The following is a 17,820-nucleotide window of genomic DNA, read 5'->3' on the forward strand; positions in this document are numbered from 1 at the left end:
TTTTCCTGATAAGGGCTATAAGTAGGGGTGGCATCGAGCCGAGTCAAACCCGAACTTGCTTATGTTCGAGCCGAGCTTTATTTAAATATTTCGAGCCGAGCTTCGACTCGAACCTCATCTCGAACCTAAAATTGTTATTGAGCTCGAGCTCGAGCCTCAACATACATTTAAAACTTTTCAAAAAATATATATCGAATAAAATGTATATAAAATTATGCATACATTTTACATAAAATTGGGCATGACCTCTACATAAAATTGGGCATAACCTATATATATAATACATGTATAAGATTGGGCATAACCTCTACTTAAAATTGAGCATAATCTATATATATAATACTTGTATAAAATTCGGCATGACCTCTACTTAAATTTGGGCATAATCAATATACATAATACCTGCATAAACACTCCATAAAATTGTCTATACATTCCATAAACACTCCATGAAATTGTTTAGATACTCCATAAAATAGTCTAAACACTCCATACACTGCATACATTATAAATAAACTCCATACAATAATCAAACATAACAAAATTAGATGAAATATCACTATCAATTTACAATCACCCAAATAAAAACTATAAATCCTTTAAATAAAATCTTATTACTATTAGAGACTTACTAGAAAATTACAAGAAATATTTTAAATTTTTCTTAGGAAAGTTAAATGGACCTCTTATTGCCTTTTCTAAGGAAATAAATAAAATTAATAATTAATCTAATATATTATTATACTTATCGATAAATTTTTAATCACATAAAATGTCAAACACAAAATTGCTATGAAAATTGCCTCATGCTCAAAGTATTATATCATCAACTTTCAAATACTTATTCAAAAAATTTCTATATGATTTTCTAACCCATCTCGGCAAGAAAATCTTACTTAGAAAATTATATGATTTTTTAAAAATATTTTATAATTAGAAAAATATTTTGAAAAAACAGGAGGCACTAATGGTCCCTATATTTCTACTAAAAATGTCTTTTCAATATTTATTGAAAAAACCACTAATAGTCTCTAGAAACGTATTTCTACTAAAATATCTTTTCAATTTCTTTAAGAGCCATGAGGAAGGGACAAAGAGTTTTTTTTTCTTGTTTATAATCTCGCACGTAGGGGTGGCTTTGAATAAATTATATATAAAATTATGCATACATTTTTAAAAATATATAATGATAGGGGAGGTTCAGGATTGAATATCAATAATGGATTAAAATGCACCAATATTAATCTTTTTTACTCCAATTGTTGTCTAGCTTGTTTTGTAATTTTTGAATCTGGCTATAATTTATTATGGCCTCCTTAGCGCCCCTAGATGAAAATTTATATTCTAGAAAAAACTAAAAATATTTTTCCTATGATACATATTCCCAAAAAAAAACCTTTAAATAAAATTTTATTACTATTAGTGACTTATTAGAAAATTACAAGAAATATTTTAAAATTTTCTTAGGAAAGTTAAATGGACCTTTTATTGCCTCTTTTAGGGAAATAAATAAAAATTAATAATCAATCTAATATATTATTATACTTATCGATAAATTTTTAATTAAATAAAATATCAAACACAAAATTGCAATGAAAATTGCTTCATGCTAAAAGTATTACATCATCAAATGTGAAATACTTATTCAAAAAAAACATTGTACAGTTTTCTACCCCATCTTGGTACGAAAATCTTACTTAGAAAATTATATGATTTTTAATAAAAAAAATTCAATTAGAAAAATATTTTAAAAAAACATGAGACACTAATAGTTTATAGAAACTTATTTCTATAAAAAAATTAATTTTTTCAAGTGGAAAAAGTTTTTTTTTTACTTTATGATCTCGGACGTGCGAGATCATCTTCACACGGGGGAGGGGGGAGATTCTTTCTCCCCTAATTTCTCCCCTGAACTTAGGTTCTAGGTTTCCGCCGAGACGATGCGAAGGGAAGGGGGTTACGGCGCCGGGGAGGACCTGTCATCGGGGATGACGGTTACGAAGGGAAGGGGGTTATGGCGCCGGGGAGGACCTGTCATCGGGGATGACGGCTGCGACGGAGGCGGCGGCAATGACGGAAGTGGCGGCGACGAAAACAGACGCGACGGCGAGGAGAAGAAGAAATCGAACGAACGGCCACAGAGGCGGCCGGCGAGCAGTTGTGACGGCGGTAGAGATGGCCGACGAACAACTGCAACGGCAGTAGAGGCGGCGACAACAACCGACGGGAGGGGCTCACTGGTGACGAGGGGAGGAAAAGATTTTCCCCCACTCGCTCTCGATCCCGCTCCCTCTCCCCCTCCCCCGCTTCCGATCCCGATCCCGATACCGATCCGACTCACCTCGAGCCGGCTCACGAGCCGACGAACCGAATTTGGCTTCGGTCGAGCTCGACTCATTAAGGTAAACGAGCCGATTTCGGTGCTCGAGCTTGATAGATAACAAATCGAACCGAGCCGAACTCGAGCCGCTCGCGAGCCGGCTCGGTTCGAAGCCACCCCTAGCTATAAGTGATTTGATCCTGGCCTGAATAATGTTTTTATTAGTAGACATGTCTCCCATCCTTAGTAATGGGTTAGGTTTCTAACCTTTGCACGAATTCCCGTTTTCTTAAATATGTGCCGACGCTTACCTGTCTTTCCAACAAGAACGAAAGGTGGTGGTCGTTTATAAATTCATGCCAACGTTACACATTTTAATCAATCGGAGAAACTGAAACAGTCCCAGAATGCAGCTGACTTCATCCTTGCTGCTATCTTTTTCTTCTTCTTCAACCTTTCTCACTCTCCTGCTTCTCCATACGATACTTATTGTCCATGGCCAACACCTGATTCCCAATCGAAGTAGAGTGCCGGCTTTTCTTGCGTTCGGTGATTCTCTGTTGGATCCAGGGAATAACAATGTGCTTCAGACGGTCCTCAAGAGCGACTTTCCTCCTTACGGAAAGGATTTTGAAGGCCACGAACCTACCGGACGGTTCAGCAATGGAAAGATCGCCACGGATTTCGTCGGTAACAGACGTTTCTTAAGTTCTTATTTCTCTCTTTCTTTTTTTAAGTTCCTATTTCCCATTTTACTATTTTTTCTTCCAGCATTTTTATCATCTAAAAAATCTCATTCTCTCTGTTAATTAATCCAATTTCTGTTCATTTTTAACTTTTGAGTGTTGTATTTAAAATATTTTTAGAATCTAATTTACGGAGTAAAGTATGGAGAATAAATCTGGTTTCTGTAGTTAAATTCCCGTCTAGGCTTTTCATTATAAATTGATATGAGAAGCCACCTCCTAATATTGGTTTAATTCCCAAAAATAAATAAAAAATATCATCATATTTTAATATTCCGGAGTGGTAGGTAGATAATAATTGAAGAGAGTCTACGAAATCAACCCACAAATGGATGAAGAACAACAGATTAAATCAGAACAGCTACTGCAGCTTCAAGCTCTAAGTGATAACTTAGCCTTTCCGGAGGTAGTTGGCAGCTTAAACGCCATGTCATCGTCTCTTCCCGTCAGCACCCACTAGTGGGTCTGCATTGGCCAAAAACTTCAACCATCGCCAGATGAATAATCCATCTCCATCACTGTTCTCTGTCACCTTGCTCACTCTCCTGCTGCATCATGCTCTGCTCGTCGTTTCTCTGAATCACAATCGAACCAGAGTGCCAGCTTTGCTTGCTTTTGGCGATTCGCTTCACGATCCGGGGAACAACAACGTGCTCCCTACCTTCCTTAAGAGTGATTTTCCTCCTTACGGCACAGATTTCATAGGTCATAGAGCCACCGGTCGGTTCAGCAATGGCAAGATCTCTCCAGATGTTTTGGGTAAAAAGCCTTCTGCATACTCTTCCGTCCGGGAGTACTCTTTTCTCTCTAAGAACTTAGTCGTATAGAAGAACCCCTTTGACAGAAAATCGTTTCTAGTGAGAAAGCTCTATTGCATTTTGAATACTTGAGACGTAATCAATAGGAAGATTAATTTCTCCTTTCTGACCAGAAAGTTTTCCAGCTTTAACGATTCAATATTTGCTTCGTTGACAGCTTCATACTTGGGATTGAAGGAGCTCTTGCCAGCCTATCTAGACCCAGAATTAAAACCTGAAGATCTCCTGACTGGTGTAAGCTTTGCTTCAGCTGGAACTGGGTATGATGTTCTCACCGCAGAAACATTGGTAAATAGTCCTCCACTTCCAAGTTTCCGCATTTTTCTTCTTATAGGAATCCCATTATTTAGATGCTTCACATCTGCTGTTTCAGTCCGTTCTATCGATGTGGGATCAGTTGGATCTGTTCAGAGACTACATAGAGAAGTTGAAGCAAGTCGCAGGAGTAGAGAGAGCTCACAGTATCATCTCAGACAGTCTGTACATCGTCTCCGGTGGAAGCAACGACATACTGGTGACATACTTTGATACTACACTCAGAACGTGGCACCGTGATGTCTCCTCTTACGTAGACTTGTTGATCCATTCGGCTTCTAACGTTGTGAAGGTACATCCCAGTCTTTTCCCTTGCTCTTCAGACGAAGCTTTTCACAAGTATTTTCATGGTGTTCAGTTGCAGAAAATAGCATAGCTTTTAGTGGGTAGCTCTGGCACTCTCCCCTCTCCATCAAAACAAGCCTATTTGTCCGGTATTCTGTGATTCACTCACGGTATCAAAACACTGTTTTGAATGATGTAAAATTTTGTCTTTCTTCCACGACACCATCTTTGTAAGATAAAAACTTCCCAGAAAGATCACAAGAGACCATTAGTATTAAAACCATGTGAGTGGTTGGGTGTCTGAGGCTTATTTTCATGAACATGAAGTGGAATAGAAGATGCCAGAAGAACGTCCCAACTACCAAAACGTACATTAATATCAATGCAGCAAACAGATGACAGTTAGTCGACTTTATGATTGTGGCAGGAGTTGTACAGCTTGGGGGCACGGAAGATAGGACTCGTGGGTCTGACTCCTCTGGGCTGCCTCCCATTCCAAAGAAGTTTCAAGGGTGGGATTCAAAGAACTTGTGCAACTCCAGCCAACCAGGCAGCCATTAAATTCAATTCTAAGCTCATCAAGGAGGCCAAGACTTTCTCTTCCAAGCTTAAAGGGTCAAGAATCAGCTACTTAAATCTCTATGATCCATTGCATGCAGTGATTCAAAACCCCTCAAATTATGGTAATTTCTTGTCTCATTTTCCAGAATCCTAGCTATCTAATTTGAAGATAGAAACCCAGTTCCTAGAACACCCACTAACAAATCTGAACTTAGTTTTATAGGACTTTAAATTTCTCTAACTTGTGAGCTCCTTTCAGGTTTTGAGGAATCATCAAGAGGGTGTTGCGGCACAGGGAAAATCGAGATCTCGTTTTTATGCAATGACCTAAGTCCTCACACATGTTCTAATGCTTCCAAGTATGCTTTCTGGGATAGTTTCCATCCTTCTGAGAGACTCATTGAGATAGTCCTGGCCCAGGTTATAAAGAATGATTTCCCTAGCCTCCTTTGATTATGTAGCTCAAGTTGCATTGTTACTTATCTTTCATAAAAACTTGTATGTGTTTCAAATCCAGAGGCTATTTCGAATCTCTCACTTTTCATTCCTTCCTTGTTGTTTGAAAAAACAAAAAATGGTGAACAAGATTATAGGATTCAGTTGTGAGAACTGAGAAGAAATCGTGAGCCTTTGGTAGAGAAGTTAGATTTTATCTAAGACGTTAACCAGAGGATTGGAGATCTTGATAAAAACAACTCCATTGCTTTCAATGTCGACCAATAGTGTTGTTGTTGCCATGATTGCTATGAAGTCACCTGGAACACGAAAGTTACTTACAGATTTTTCCACTGCAGATTTTTACACCTAAATAGTCTATGTGATATGCAGACATATTTTTTATGCGGCAATGGTTATTCATTATTGTAGAATTACAAAAATCCTAAGGATGTAGTTTGTGTTTTACTTTGTGGGTAAGGGATGGGGATAAAAAAACCCTTCACGTATTGGGTCAAGGACGAGTTTTTTCGAACTCAACCCATAGGGATGGGGCAAGGTATAGAAATGGATTTGGGATAGGGCAAGGATAGGGAGACTGGGAGAGAATAGGAGATAGATATACCAAGATGGGGTGGGTGGGGATGGATTTGATTTTCCAACCTTGGTCGAGTTTTTTTCAGGAAGCAAATCCTTTATGATGAGAGAGACCCAAACCTGCTCACTCTTGGTTGTGATGTTAACGGCTACTATACCTGCATACCCCATTCCGTCAAGAGGTAAAAGAATGATTAAACTAGAGTATTGAGTGAGCGACAGACATAAGGTAGACACAGAAATATTTTCATGACTCATTATTTATTACAATATTGGTCTAGAATTTCCCGGCGCAATCTGAAAGCAATAATAGAAAGAGAATTTTATTGAATTACCCATTTTAAACAAATATTAATAAAAATAACCAACTTCCAAATTCAATATAAAAAATACCCAACTTTTGACCGTCAACTACACGTGCATAATCTAACTCAACACGTCAGCTTTGACCGTTTACATGGTGCCACATCAGTACACTACATCAGCACCGAAGGAATTAACTCCATGTCACCTTACACCATCGAATCACCACATAAGCATCCATGTAGGATGTCGTGTCATCTTATCTTGTCATCGTAATGCCATGCCAGCCCTCTCTCAACCCTCTAATTTATTTCATTCACTCTCTCTTGACACTCCTCTCTGCTTCCCTCTCAATAGTCACTCCCTATTGATGCTCATCTCCGCCTCCTTCTCGACACTCGCTCTCTCTCAATGCTCCTCTCATCGATGCGTGCTTCCATTTTGACACTTTAGAGCTTCGATGCCTTCCTCTCTCCCTCTCGCTCGGCCTCGCCGTCGACTCCTTCCTCTCTGCCACTAAATCCTAAACCCTAAACCTAAACCATGGTTAATGGAAGTTGATTTTTATTATTTCATAGAATTTGTAAATTTGTGTGTTTAGGGCCGAAACCCTTACCATTTTTTTAGGGTTTAGAGTTTGAAACCCTCCTAAACCCTAAACCCTAAACCCTATGCCCTAAACCCTAATCCTAAGCCCCGAACCCCTAACCCTCATCATAAGCCCTACGCCCTAACCCCCAAACCCTTAGTCCTAAGTAGGGGTGGCTTCGAACCGAGCCAGCTCGAGCTTGGCTCGGTTCAATTTGGTATACCCGAATCTCGAGCCGAGTTTGAGATCTGGGATCGGTTTGTTTAAATTAAAGAGCCGAGCTCGACCGAATTGAGGTTCGGCTCGAAAGCTCGCTAACCGGCTTATTAATTTAACGAGCGGCGCAGGATTTGGGACTTGGGAGCGGCAGCGAGAGCTAGGGCGAGGGGGAGAGATTCTTCCTCCCCTCGTCACTGTCGAGCCCCTCTGGCCGCTAGTGTGGCCACCTCTATCGCCGGCCGCCTTCTGCCTTTTTATTGTCGTCGATTCTGTGGCCGTCACTCGATTTCTTCCACCTCGTTTGCCTTCACCTTTGTTTCTGTCGCAGCCGTTATCCCCGATGATCGTCAGTGCCACTGGAAGTTTTTCCCTCGGCGTCATTCCTTGTCTCGATGGAAAACTAGAACGAGCAGGGGGAGAAATAATTTCTTCACCCCCCCCCCCCCCCCATCTCAGTGCGAAGATGATTTCGTTTGTGCGATTTCGCACGTGCAAGATCATAAAGTGAAAAAAAAATCTTAAAAATCTTAAACTCTCCTTCCTCATGACTCTGGAAGAAATTGAAAATACATTTTAGCATAAATAAGTTTCTAGGGACTATTAGTGTCTCATTTTTTTAAATATTTTTTTAATTGAAAATTCTTATTAAAAAATCATATAATTTTCTAAGTAAGATTTTCCTGCCAAGATGGGCTAGAAAATCGTATAAAAAAATTTTGAATAAGTATTTGACAGTTGATGTTGTAATACTTTTAGCATGAGGCAATTTTGTGGTTGACATTTTATTTGATTAAAAATTATCAATAATTATAATATATTAGATTGATTATTAATTTTTATTTATTTCCCTAAAAGAGGCAATAAGAGGTCCTAATTTTCCTAAGAAAATTTTAAAATATTTCTTGTAATTTTTTAATAAGTCACTAATAGTAATAAGATTTTATTTAAAGGTTTTTTTGGAAATATGTATCATAGGAAAAATATTTATATAAATTTTCAACTAGGGGCATTAAGGAGGCCATAGTAAATTTATGGCCAGATTCAAAAATTACAAAATAAGTTAAACAACATTTGGAGTAAAAAAGATTAATATTGGTACATTCTAATCCATTATTGAAATTCAATCCTGAACCTCCCCTATCATTATTTTTTTTAAATGTATGTATAATTTTATATATAATTTATTTGACATATATTTTATATAGAGTATTAAATGTAGGTTAAGCTCGAACTCGAATTCGGTTAAAATTATTAGGCTCGAGTTCGATTACAATTTTAGGTTCCAGGCTAGGGTTGGTCGAGCTCGAGTTCAAAATATTTAAATCAAGCTCGGCTTGAACAATGTTCGGACTCAACTGGATTTGATGCCACCCTTATGCCCAATTTTAAGTAGAGGTCATTCTCAATTTTATGTAAAATGTATGCATAATTTTATATACAATTTATTTGACATGTATTTTTTGAAAATTTTTAAATGAATGTTGAAGCTTGAGCTCGACTCGAGCTTGGCTCGAACTAAGTTAAAATTATTAGGATCGAGCTCGAGTTCGAAATATTTAAATCAAACTCAACTTGAACATAAGCAGGTTGGGCTCGGCTCGGCTCGACTCGGCCCAGCTCGATGCCACCCCTTGTCCTAAGCCCTAAGCCCCAACCCTAAATGTGGTGTGTTGATTATGTGGTAGGTGACGGGGCATTAATGCCCTCATGCGCTGATGTGGCACCATATAACCGGTCAAAGTTTATGTGTAGTTTTGGACTATACACATGTGTAGTTGACAAATCAAAGTTAGGTATTTTTATATTAAGTTTTGTGGTTGGTTATTTTTTTAATATTTAAAATATGGGTGATTTAGTAAAATTCCATAAAAAAAATTTAATTGATATGGGCTGCCACTGCATGGAGACACAACGTGGACGGCACTTGTCAAATAAACCGAGCAGACAAAATTATTTGAAACAGCTGAATCTTGATTCAAATCATAAATGTCTTGATTCCATTAAGAGAAAATATTCAATTTGGAACTACCCTTTTATATTTATCTGCAACTCATTATACTTGAACGCCTGTTTCCCGTTCAACCACCCCTTACATTCAGAATCTTTGCCAGCAATTATCCTGTTCATGCCGAGTGAAACGCCTCATAAAATAAAGAGGTGAGAAATCCAACTGAGGAGGAATGGCATTAATATGGCCAGTTGGTCACTGCTTCTCATCTTTAGATGGCCAAACAGCAAAGAAAAGTGATCTGTAGTGGAAATATAAATGCGAGCGGAAGCCCTCTCCTGCTACCGTTATCTTCACCGACAACATGGCTAGGCTCCCACTGCATCTTCTCCTCCTCCTTATCCTTCTTCAGGTCGCCTATGCTCTTGGTTCGAGTAACAAGACAAGGGTACCAGCACTTTTGGTTTTCGGGGATTCTCTGGTGGATCCTGGAAACAATAACGTCTTACCGACCATCGCCAGGAGCAACTTCCCTCCCTACGGCCGGAAATTTTCCGGCCAAAAACCCACCGGGAGGTTCAGCAATGGGAAGCTGCCCTCTGACTTTCTAGGTAAGCGAAATGCTTCTTACTACGTTCAGCTACATGCAAATACGTGCAGGAAACTCTCATCTGACAGGTCTTTCTTCGCAGCATCGGCGCTTGGATTGAAGGAGCTTCTGCCAGCTTACCTCGACCCGCAACTGAAGCCTCAAGACCTCCTCACTGGTGTCAGCTTCGCGTCAGCTGGAACAGGGTACGATGAGCGTACAGCCAACTTCTGGGTAATTTTCAGTATGTTTTTTTTCAGTTATTTGTGATCGTGCTGTCCCAATTTTTGTTGAATTCCTGAAGTATTAATTTCTGTCTCTCTGTTTTCAGTCTGTTATATCGGTCGGGGATCAGTTGAAGCTCTTCAAAGAGTACATGGAGAAGCTGAAGGCAGTGGCGGGAGAGGAGACAGGGAAAAGCATCGTTTCCAGAAGTCTCTACGTAGTCTGTGCAGGCTCCAACGATATGCTGTTCACTTATTTTGAGAACCCTATCAATCTCAAAAGTTATGATGTCGATACTTACATCGGTTTCCTTCTTGATACAGCTTCTACTTTTGTACAGGTAAGAACTTCAATCATATGGACCCTGTGTTACTGTCTCACTTCAATCACCCCAAAGGGACACCCACCCCCTAAAACTTCCAAAGTGTCCTTGATATCTATTCATATGGGGAAATAAGTCCATTTATAGGAGTAATAGGCTGGTGGGGTTTTAAAAGCTCGTTGGAAATGTCTTACTTGTCCCGTTTGCCTCTTTAAAGCGGCATCTACCTTACCCATCCATGCAAACCTCATAGATCTGGCAAAAAATTTAATTCATGAACTACTCTTGGCCCATTTCGACACCAAACACTTTGACAGAATCAATTGATTTTGAATCGCTTTTTTATTTTTTATTTTGCTTTTGGGAAATTTTATTCTTCATAGTGATTAATTTTCAACCATAGTGCAGTACCACTGATTACAGAATTGTTTAACTCTGCAAGGAACTGTATCGACTGGGTGCTCGGAAGATCGCCGTCGCCGGACTTCCGCCACTGGGCTGCCTGCCGTCACAAAGAACTCTAGCCGGAGGGATCCTCAGGAAATGCGTAGACATTTACAATGAAGCTGCAGTGCTCTACAACTCGAAGCTCACAGAAGAATTGCACAGACTGGGTTCTATGCTCGCAGGCTCAACCATGCCTTACATTGATCTCTACAGTCCTGTTTATAATCTGATTGCGAACCCAAGTGCTTATGGTAATCTCATCTTTCGAAGGAAGTTCTGCTTTGGTTTTTCTGACTTTGATACGAAATGAAAAAAAGAAAATATTGCTGAACCCCTGTGCAGGATTCGAGGAAGTGAGTAAAGGATGCTGCGGAACCGGAAAACTTGAATTCGCCATTCTGTGCAACAGATTAAACCCAGAAACGTGCGAGGATGATTCCAAGTACTTGTTCTGGGATAGTTATCATCCCACGGAGAAAGCGTCAGACGTTATTGTCGAGAAAGTGTTTAAGAAACTGGAAGCCTCACTCTGAGTTGATTCACGCTGGATTCGTCATCCTTTTTCAATATTATATTCAGTTCACGTTGATTGAAAAATGATTATTTGCTAAAATATAAATGTCTACGAATTTCCAGTACCAAAAACATTACTAGTTGACTGGACTTCCATTGCTGTAGATAGCTGGATATTCCTTCTAAACTTGTGGAAGAAAATCGATTTCGCTTAAATTCGGATTTGGATTTCAAATGAAGATAGTTGTGTTCATTTACACAACAACCTTAACATCGTCCTTGCCTGCAAGCAAAACAAATGTAAACAAGCAAGCCGTAGTAACTGTGGTATTGACATTTCTCTGCTCATTCCATCAAATCATGAAGGTACCCAATGAAATGTCCAAGGCTATAACAAAACTCTCAGAGAAACGGACACAGAGAGAGAGGATGGACGTTCTGCAAATACACATCATGTTCTGCTGATATGGGTCGGATTTTGCGCTCCTTGAGAGAGAAGAGGAAAAGAAAGATCTGGTAACGACGATTTTTTTTCAGCTCATCTTTCTACAATATTTGTTGATTAACTATCACAATTGCTAATGGAGACTATGTAACATAACCAGTTTCACTCATGGAGCTTTCAGTTAATCATTTATAAAGCAACAGTTAGAAGAATAAAAAACTAATGTAGTTTAACAAATCATGAAAAGATCTCAATATGAGTTCCTCTAGGGGGATTTTGTTTTCTGGTTAAAGTCTAACCTTCGTGTTCTGTCATAACGGCCAGTTCAACCAAAACAAGCTTGTTTTTTACCTTCACTGGACCAAATTGGTGCCAAGCTTTCAAGCACGATGATCATTGGCATGGATATATATACACGCCAGTTTATGGTTTCGTTATCTCGCCATCTTCAGAGTAGAACTGCTTTCAGTTGATATCATCTTTTACGCATTCATTGCTGCACTCAGACCACAACAAATGGACCACAGCCAATGCTTAAAAGAATTGGATAGGATAAATTTAATTCAGCAGGCACAAATTACAAGAATAGAAGCAATATTGATAGGAATAAGTCCACATAAAGCTTGATGTATCAGAACCAGGGGCACTAAAACAAACTTCCAAGGAACAAACTGATAATCGACCACTTTCTCTGTCTGTAGAGGAACTCGAATGTCCTCTGCTTGACATGTAAAATGGCTCCATGTGAACCCAGTCAAGCAGTTTGGAATACATCAATAATTCCTGCCGCTAATGCCTACCTCAAAAGGAAACTGAAAACTGGTAAGGTTGATTGGGTCAATACAGGCTAAAACCAAAGAACTGGCTAATGAGAATGGCCATTCCAAGAGCAATTGCCACAAGGGAAGAAGCCCAAGTCAGTTTCTCCGTTATTCTAGGAATTCTATCTTTCAAAGCTTGACTACAAGAACCTATGAACACAGTATAACTTCCCATAGCAAACACGGTTCCTACTAAAAACATACACAAAAAAGCAGCCCCTGCCAACCGTGACGGAAGTGCTAGAGCTGGCAATACCATCATCAGCGCATCAGGCTGGAGCCCATGAACAATTCCTGTAGCAAAAGTAGCAAAACCTATCTTCTTTTTAGGGGCTTCAAGAGGTTCAACCATACTCACCTCACAATCTCCACTCTCAAGGGCAACACATGGTGCAGGAACCTCTGAGGCCTCCCTAATTCCCATTGCACCAATCACAAGTAAGGTCAAACCAACAACTCGAGTACCCCATGTACGAATGACCTCAATGTGTAATCTATCTTTCAGAAGAAGAAATAATAGACCAAATATAACTTGGCCTGCATCATGACCACAGCCCCAGAGGGCCCCAACTGCTGCACTTTCTAAGCGAGTACGGCCAATAGATAATGGTGCCAAAGCAGCGAGATGATCGGGCCCCGATAGTGTGTGTAAGCAGCCAGCAAAGAAACCAGTCCAGGCACTGCTTAGTAACTCGGTTCTAAGAAGCTTTCCTCCAACTATGGCAGCTGTAGAACCTCCAGTTTTAGCAGCAGTTTGTACTGAAGCATATGCTTGCGGTGCTAGAAATGGCTGAATTAAGACAGCAATTAAGGCTGACAGCACTACAATAACAGCCGAAGGAAGAACCTGAAAGCACAACAATCTATCAATTTTTACAAAGATTAAGGATCCAAAAGAAAAACATGATAACTGATCCAAGAAAGGATTAGTAAGCATCATTCATTATTTTATCAATTAAAAAGTACAAAATAAAACTAAAGACAATTTCCAAGAATCTATCAGTAATTCAAGAAGTGGGTAAAAGATCGTTAACAGAATTACAAAAAAAGAAAAAAAATCTGTAAAGCATATTATGAAGATTTCTTAGGACTCAAAAGAGAACCAGACAGGTTAAATGTACTGCTAGCTTATCCCGAAGATCGAACCAAGGGTGTTCCTAGAAAAAAAAACTTAAGACATTAGATCACAGAAAGTTTGCTAGAGTCAATGTCCCCCATAAAATTTTGATTTGTAGAGAAGGAGCCAAAAACCTGTAGTCATTATTGGAACATTTGACAAGAATGAGCATAAAAGGAGACTGCTAGCTTCCTACCAAAATAATCTACAGAATAGTCTAACATAAGATCACTGCTAGCAACCTTTACCTTCAGTATCTAGCAAGACAGGATTCCATCCCTACATACCACAAAGCCCATTCCAAAAATAATAATAATAATTAAAAATAAATACCACAGAGGGTCACAGTTTTTTTTTTTTTTTTTTAGAAAATGCTAATTTTGCATTGGTATAAATGGAAATAACATATCATGCACAAAAGGAGCTAAGTCTGTATCCTGTTGGCAGCAGACGAGGCGCAACGACAACCAGGATAATGATTCTGTCAGTTCCCTTAATCAATTGAGTTAATTTGCAGCCCAAACCACAAACAAGCTCTTCATTGACTAGGTAAAATAAGGTTTAAGTAGTGGAATCATTAGTCATTTAGCTGCATAACTGTCCATGGCGAAACATCAATATTAAAATTAATGAACAGCTAGCTGCATAACTGTCCTTTGTTACAACCATATACATTTCAATGTAAGAGTATATTAGATAAGTGTTACATGGTACCCCTTGAAACATACAAGCACAATATCCATTTCATCTCCTGCAGCAAAATTTGCCCATATTGTTAAATGTAGATGCCACCACGACAAGTTTTCATGATCACTGTAAATGCAAAGCATTTGAGTATCAATTTGCTCAATGTACACCTATAACAATATTGTTCAACATGGCAGCTCCATATTGATACTCCAACCATATAAATCTGAAATAGGATGACTGCAGTCTAAGGAACTTTCTCAAAAAAGAAAAGAAAAAAAAAGGATGAAGAAGAAGTAGCCATGGAAGTTCTTAATCAGGTATCAATGCAATCAGAACATGTACCATAAAAGATTCACGGAAATTTATGCAGTGTAATAAAACAGGAGTAACACTTCCTCATGTGATCAGGCCTCAACAAGTTCTTAATCAGGTATCAATGCAATCAGAACATGTATCATAAAAGATTCATGGAAATTAATGCAGTCAGGCCTCAACAAGTTCTTTTTTCTTCAACAGTAACTTTTAATACACTATCAGATCTTTTATTGGTGAAAAAATTGTGCATACTCCTTTACATAGGAAATTTGAAAAATGATCAAAAGGCAGAATTGTCCAAAGAACTGATCAAATTAAAACGCTTTGATACATTGGAAGCATACAAGATTCCCACTTGACCCTAACCTTCATGTTCCAATACTTCACTTTTATCAAAGGACCAAATTTCTTAAATTTCTTTTCTTAACAGACTTCACCAACTGGCATAAAATGAAAACTCTAGTCATGATAAAAATTGTACACCAATCATATCCAAAAGCATTTTCCTCACCTTCTTCAGGGGCACAACCAAAAGCATCACAAACTCATATGGATGTCAAATAAATGCACCTCGTTAAAAATCTAATCATGGATAAGCTTAAAGAGCCCTTTCTAGATTTCTCTTACAGAGCTAAAAGCTGAAAGTGGGCCCCACAGACATGTTCGATTTAATTTTTTCTAACATTTGCACTAGCAATGTAACCAAAAGATGCACACGACCATTTTTTACCACGATCAAATACAAAAAGAGAAGAACAGCAGAAGCCTAGAAGAGGTTTAAAAGTCAAATATACAAAAAGAAATAATGAAAGATCAACCCTTACAATCAAAGTAGTAAAGCTATTACAACCTGCTCAGCTAAGCACATAATTAGAGGATATTGCAACATGAACTTATCGTTGCAAACACTTTTCACATTAGAACTTCTTACTGCAGCTTCTAGAACAAATTCAGGGGGCAGTCCCTAGTAAGAGTAAGAGGAACGAACATTCCGCCAAATTTGAGTCAGTTAGTCGTTCAACAAAATTCACTGTCACTAAACCCAGAGATATGGATAACAGGGACGTTCATTTTCCTAATACTTGACAATAATAAGTAGGAAAAAAAAAGTATGGACACTACACCCTCGTAAATGTTTATCCAGAAACTGTCTGATTTCGTATACTGCGGATAGCTAATATGTCTACATCGAATTGGCAAAATTCGGAACTTCCCAGAAATTTCTCATTGTTTGGGAAGGCTTCCCTCCCTTGTAATATGCTCTCTTGAGCTTTTGCCTTAAATAAAAATCAGCACCATTTAAAAAAAAAAAAAAAAGAATTAAGTTCAGATCAACCAAAAAGTTAAAGCGAGTAATCTGGTAAAGATTTAACGCATCTTCCCCCTTCTGGAGTTCAATCCACAGAAAAATTGCAGAATTATTCCACATCTAGTCCTATCTATGTATATCGAATTATCATAAAGATCAACAGTAGCAAGTTCCCTAGCGAAAGCCATTAGAATTCCGTTCACAAAAACCATGTCAAGGAAAGATGAGAAGAAGAGGATGAGGAAGAAGAAAATAGAAACAACATTTTGTTATGATATAACTAATTTAATATCTTTCGACCAAAATTAGCACAGAAGATTCAAAATGTTTCAGAAGATAAATCAATTGAGCTCCAAATGCAAACAAAAATGTAACAAGTAAGGGCAATAAGGGTACTTGTACAAATTCAAGACAAAGTTCACATCGATGCAAGACCATACCTTTTGAAACAATGACTCCGGAATCCCTCCAAGAAATTTGGCAAAAGGGTGTGATTGCGGCAAGTTGTCAACTTCAGCCTTGGTACAATCAGACTCCCTATTCGAAAACCTAACCGGAAACCCAGTAAACGAGACAGAAGAAGAAGAGAAGGAGGAAGAAGAGGGCGGGCCTTCCTCCTTGGAGAGAAAATATCCCACCCGCTTCAAATTCGGCCGCAGCCGCGGGGAGAAAGCAGAATTGGGTAGATTGATTCGCGAGCGGGCGAATAGGGGTGTCTTAGAAGGGAGAGGAGACGAGTAGATAAGCCTCTCCATGGCCGAAAAGCTGTGGCTCGACGAAAGCGAAGGGAAGGAGTCCCAGTAAACAGGGAGAGAGCGGGATTTGGATAAAGAGCGTCTGAAAATTTTCAGCAGATCCGGTAACGAGGGTTGGTTTGTTTGGTTCCGGTTCACACTGCCGGCGGATCGAAGAGAAGTCGCCACACTGAATAAGTCAAAAAAGGTTAGTGGAGGCACGATTATGTGATCTCCTCCGTTCATCTTGCTTTTGCTTTATTTGCTGGGCGATGACTAATTAAAATTGCAATGTAAAGTATTTTATTGTGTTAGTGGGCGTAAAAGTTAGTGGATAATGGAGGATGAGTTTATTAATAAAATATTTTGATAGATTTAATTTTATTAAGATAGTTTTATTTAATTTTTTTAATTAAAAAATAAGATAACTAATTTTAAATTTTAAATAAAAATAATAATTTAATTAAGTATAAAAATAATATACCTAAATAAATGGTTACTTTGATAATATCTAGATACTTATTTAAATTCTTATTTTCATAATATCTAAATTATTATTCTTAAATTAGTAATTTAATATACTATTAAAAATCATAAATATAACAAACAAATAAATAAGGTATTTTATTAATAAAAATGAGATAGATTTTTGTTTATCTAAATTAATACGATAATTACAAAGTAAAATAAACAAATTAATTTAATTAATTATAAAAATAATATACTTAAACAAAAATATTTACTCTAAATATTTGATCACATTATTACTTTTTCTTTTGGCAAAATGTGCTTTTTGTTTCCTTTCTTCCTCGTCCTTCATTTCTGTTTTTTGGCCGAATGTGTGTTGACGTTGCCACCTTAACCACCGTGCAAATAAGAGAATGACGCACAGAAGTCACCGGAACTCCGTCAATACAGCCATAATTGACTCATAACAACGTTGACGAGAAAGACGAAGACTCCACGGCAACTCCTTTAAATAATGGGTCACTGCTGAATGTGGAAAAACAGCCAAGACGATAATGCAGGTCCCATCTCTCCAGCCACCTACCTTACTATTTAAAACACCGGATGAAGCACATTGCTATCATGCATCCTCTACAAAATCATATATGCACCCATGCCTAATGGGTTCAATTCGGATGCCTGACTTTGGA

General features: G+C 38.3%; 3 protein-coding genes across 4 annotated transcripts; 2 read left to right on the top strand and 1 right to left on the bottom strand.

Annotated features, from left to right (window-relative positions):
• Nucleotides 1-2,687: 2,687 nt before the first annotated feature.
• Nucleotides 2,688-5,827, top strand: LOC137944892 (GDSL esterase/lipase At1g59030-like). Of its 2 annotated transcripts, none has more exons than XM_068790680.1 (5): nucleotides 2,688-3,010; nucleotides 4,042-4,172; nucleotides 4,258-4,491; nucleotides 4,912-5,167; nucleotides 5,305-5,827. In XM_068790680.1, exons 1-5 carry the CDS (start codon nucleotides 2,728-2,730, stop codon nucleotides 5,496-5,498), a joined length of 1,098 nt encoding a protein of 365 aa, XP_068646781.1. In that variant the 5' UTR covers nucleotides 2,688-2,727; the 3' UTR covers nucleotides 5,499-5,827. The 2 variants fall into 2 exon arrangements, with proteins under 2 accessions (XP_068646781.1, XP_068646783.1); XM_068790682.1 differs by lacking the exon at nucleotides 2,688-3,010 and adding an exon at nucleotides 3,322-3,825.
• A 3,599-nt stretch (nucleotides 5,828-9,426) lies between these two features.
• Nucleotides 9,427-11,461, top strand: LOC137944893 (GDSL esterase/lipase EXL3-like). Its single transcript, XM_068790683.1, has 5 exons — nucleotides 9,427-9,747; nucleotides 9,829-9,959; nucleotides 10,057-10,290; nucleotides 10,715-10,970; nucleotides 11,062-11,461. The coding sequence occupies exons 1-5, from the start codon at nucleotides 9,501-9,503 to the stop codon at nucleotides 11,250-11,252; spliced, it is 1,059 nt and encodes a 352-aa protein (XP_068646784.1). The 5' UTR covers nucleotides 9,427-9,500; the 3' UTR covers nucleotides 11,253-11,461.
• A 767-nt stretch (nucleotides 11,462-12,228) lies between these two features.
• Nucleotides 12,229-16,825, bottom strand: LOC137944246 (chloroplast protein FOR GROWTH AND FERTILITY 2-like). Its single transcript, XM_068789867.1, has 2 exons — nucleotides 16,370-16,825; nucleotides 12,229-13,345 (listed from the first exon to the last, which is right to left on the bottom strand). Exons 1-2 carry the CDS (start codon nucleotides 16,682-16,684, stop codon nucleotides 12,515-12,517), a joined length of 1,146 nt encoding a protein of 381 aa, XP_068645968.1. The 5' UTR covers nucleotides 16,685-16,825; the 3' UTR covers nucleotides 12,229-12,514.
• Between the last annotated feature and the right edge of the window lie 995 nt (nucleotides 16,826-17,820).

Source organism: Aristolochia californica, unplaced genomic scaffold (genome assembly GCF_029961685.1).
Source record: "Aristolochia californica isolate CCGP_79_NKW_82.1479 unplaced genomic scaffold, dmAriCali1.0.hap1 SCAF_11, whole genome shotgun sequence".
NCBI lineage: Eukaryota > Viridiplantae > Streptophyta > Magnoliopsida > Piperales > Aristolochiaceae > Aristolochia > Aristolochia californica.

Bases quoted from the DNA above. Each gene is read 5' to 3' on its own strand.
- LOC137944246 (XM_068789867.1), bottom strand. From the start codon at position 16,684: ATGGAGAGGCTTATCTACTCGTCTCCTCTCCCTTCTAAGACACCCCTA. The intron at 13,346-16,369 runs GTATGGTCTTGC...TTGTGCTTTCAG, and splicing joins CGGAGTCATTGTTTCAAAAG to GTTCTTCCTTCGGCTGTTAT.
- LOC137944893 (XM_068790683.1), top strand. From the start codon at position 9,501: ATGGCTAGGCTCCCACTGCATCTTCTCCTCCTCCTTATCCTTCTTCAG. The intron at 9,748-9,828 runs GTAAGCGAAATG...CTTTCTTCGCAG, and splicing joins GCTGCCCTCTGACTTTCTAG to CATCGGCGCTTGGATTGAAG. The intron at 9,960-10,056 runs GTAATTTTCAGT...CTCTGTTTTCAG, and splicing joins AGCGTACAGCCAACTTCTGG to TCTGTTATATCGGTCGGGGA.
- LOC137944892 (XM_068790680.1), top strand. From the start codon at position 2,728: ATGCAGCTGACTTCATCCTTGCTGCTATCTTTTTCTTCTTCTTCAACC. The intron at 3,011-4,041 runs GTAACAGACGTT...CTTCGTTGACAG, and splicing joins GATCGCCACGGATTTCGTCG to CTTCATACTTGGGATTGAAG. The intron at 4,173-4,257 runs GTAAATAGTCCT...CTGCTGTTTCAG, and splicing joins TTCTCACCGCAGAAACATTG to TCCGTTCTATCGATGTGGGA.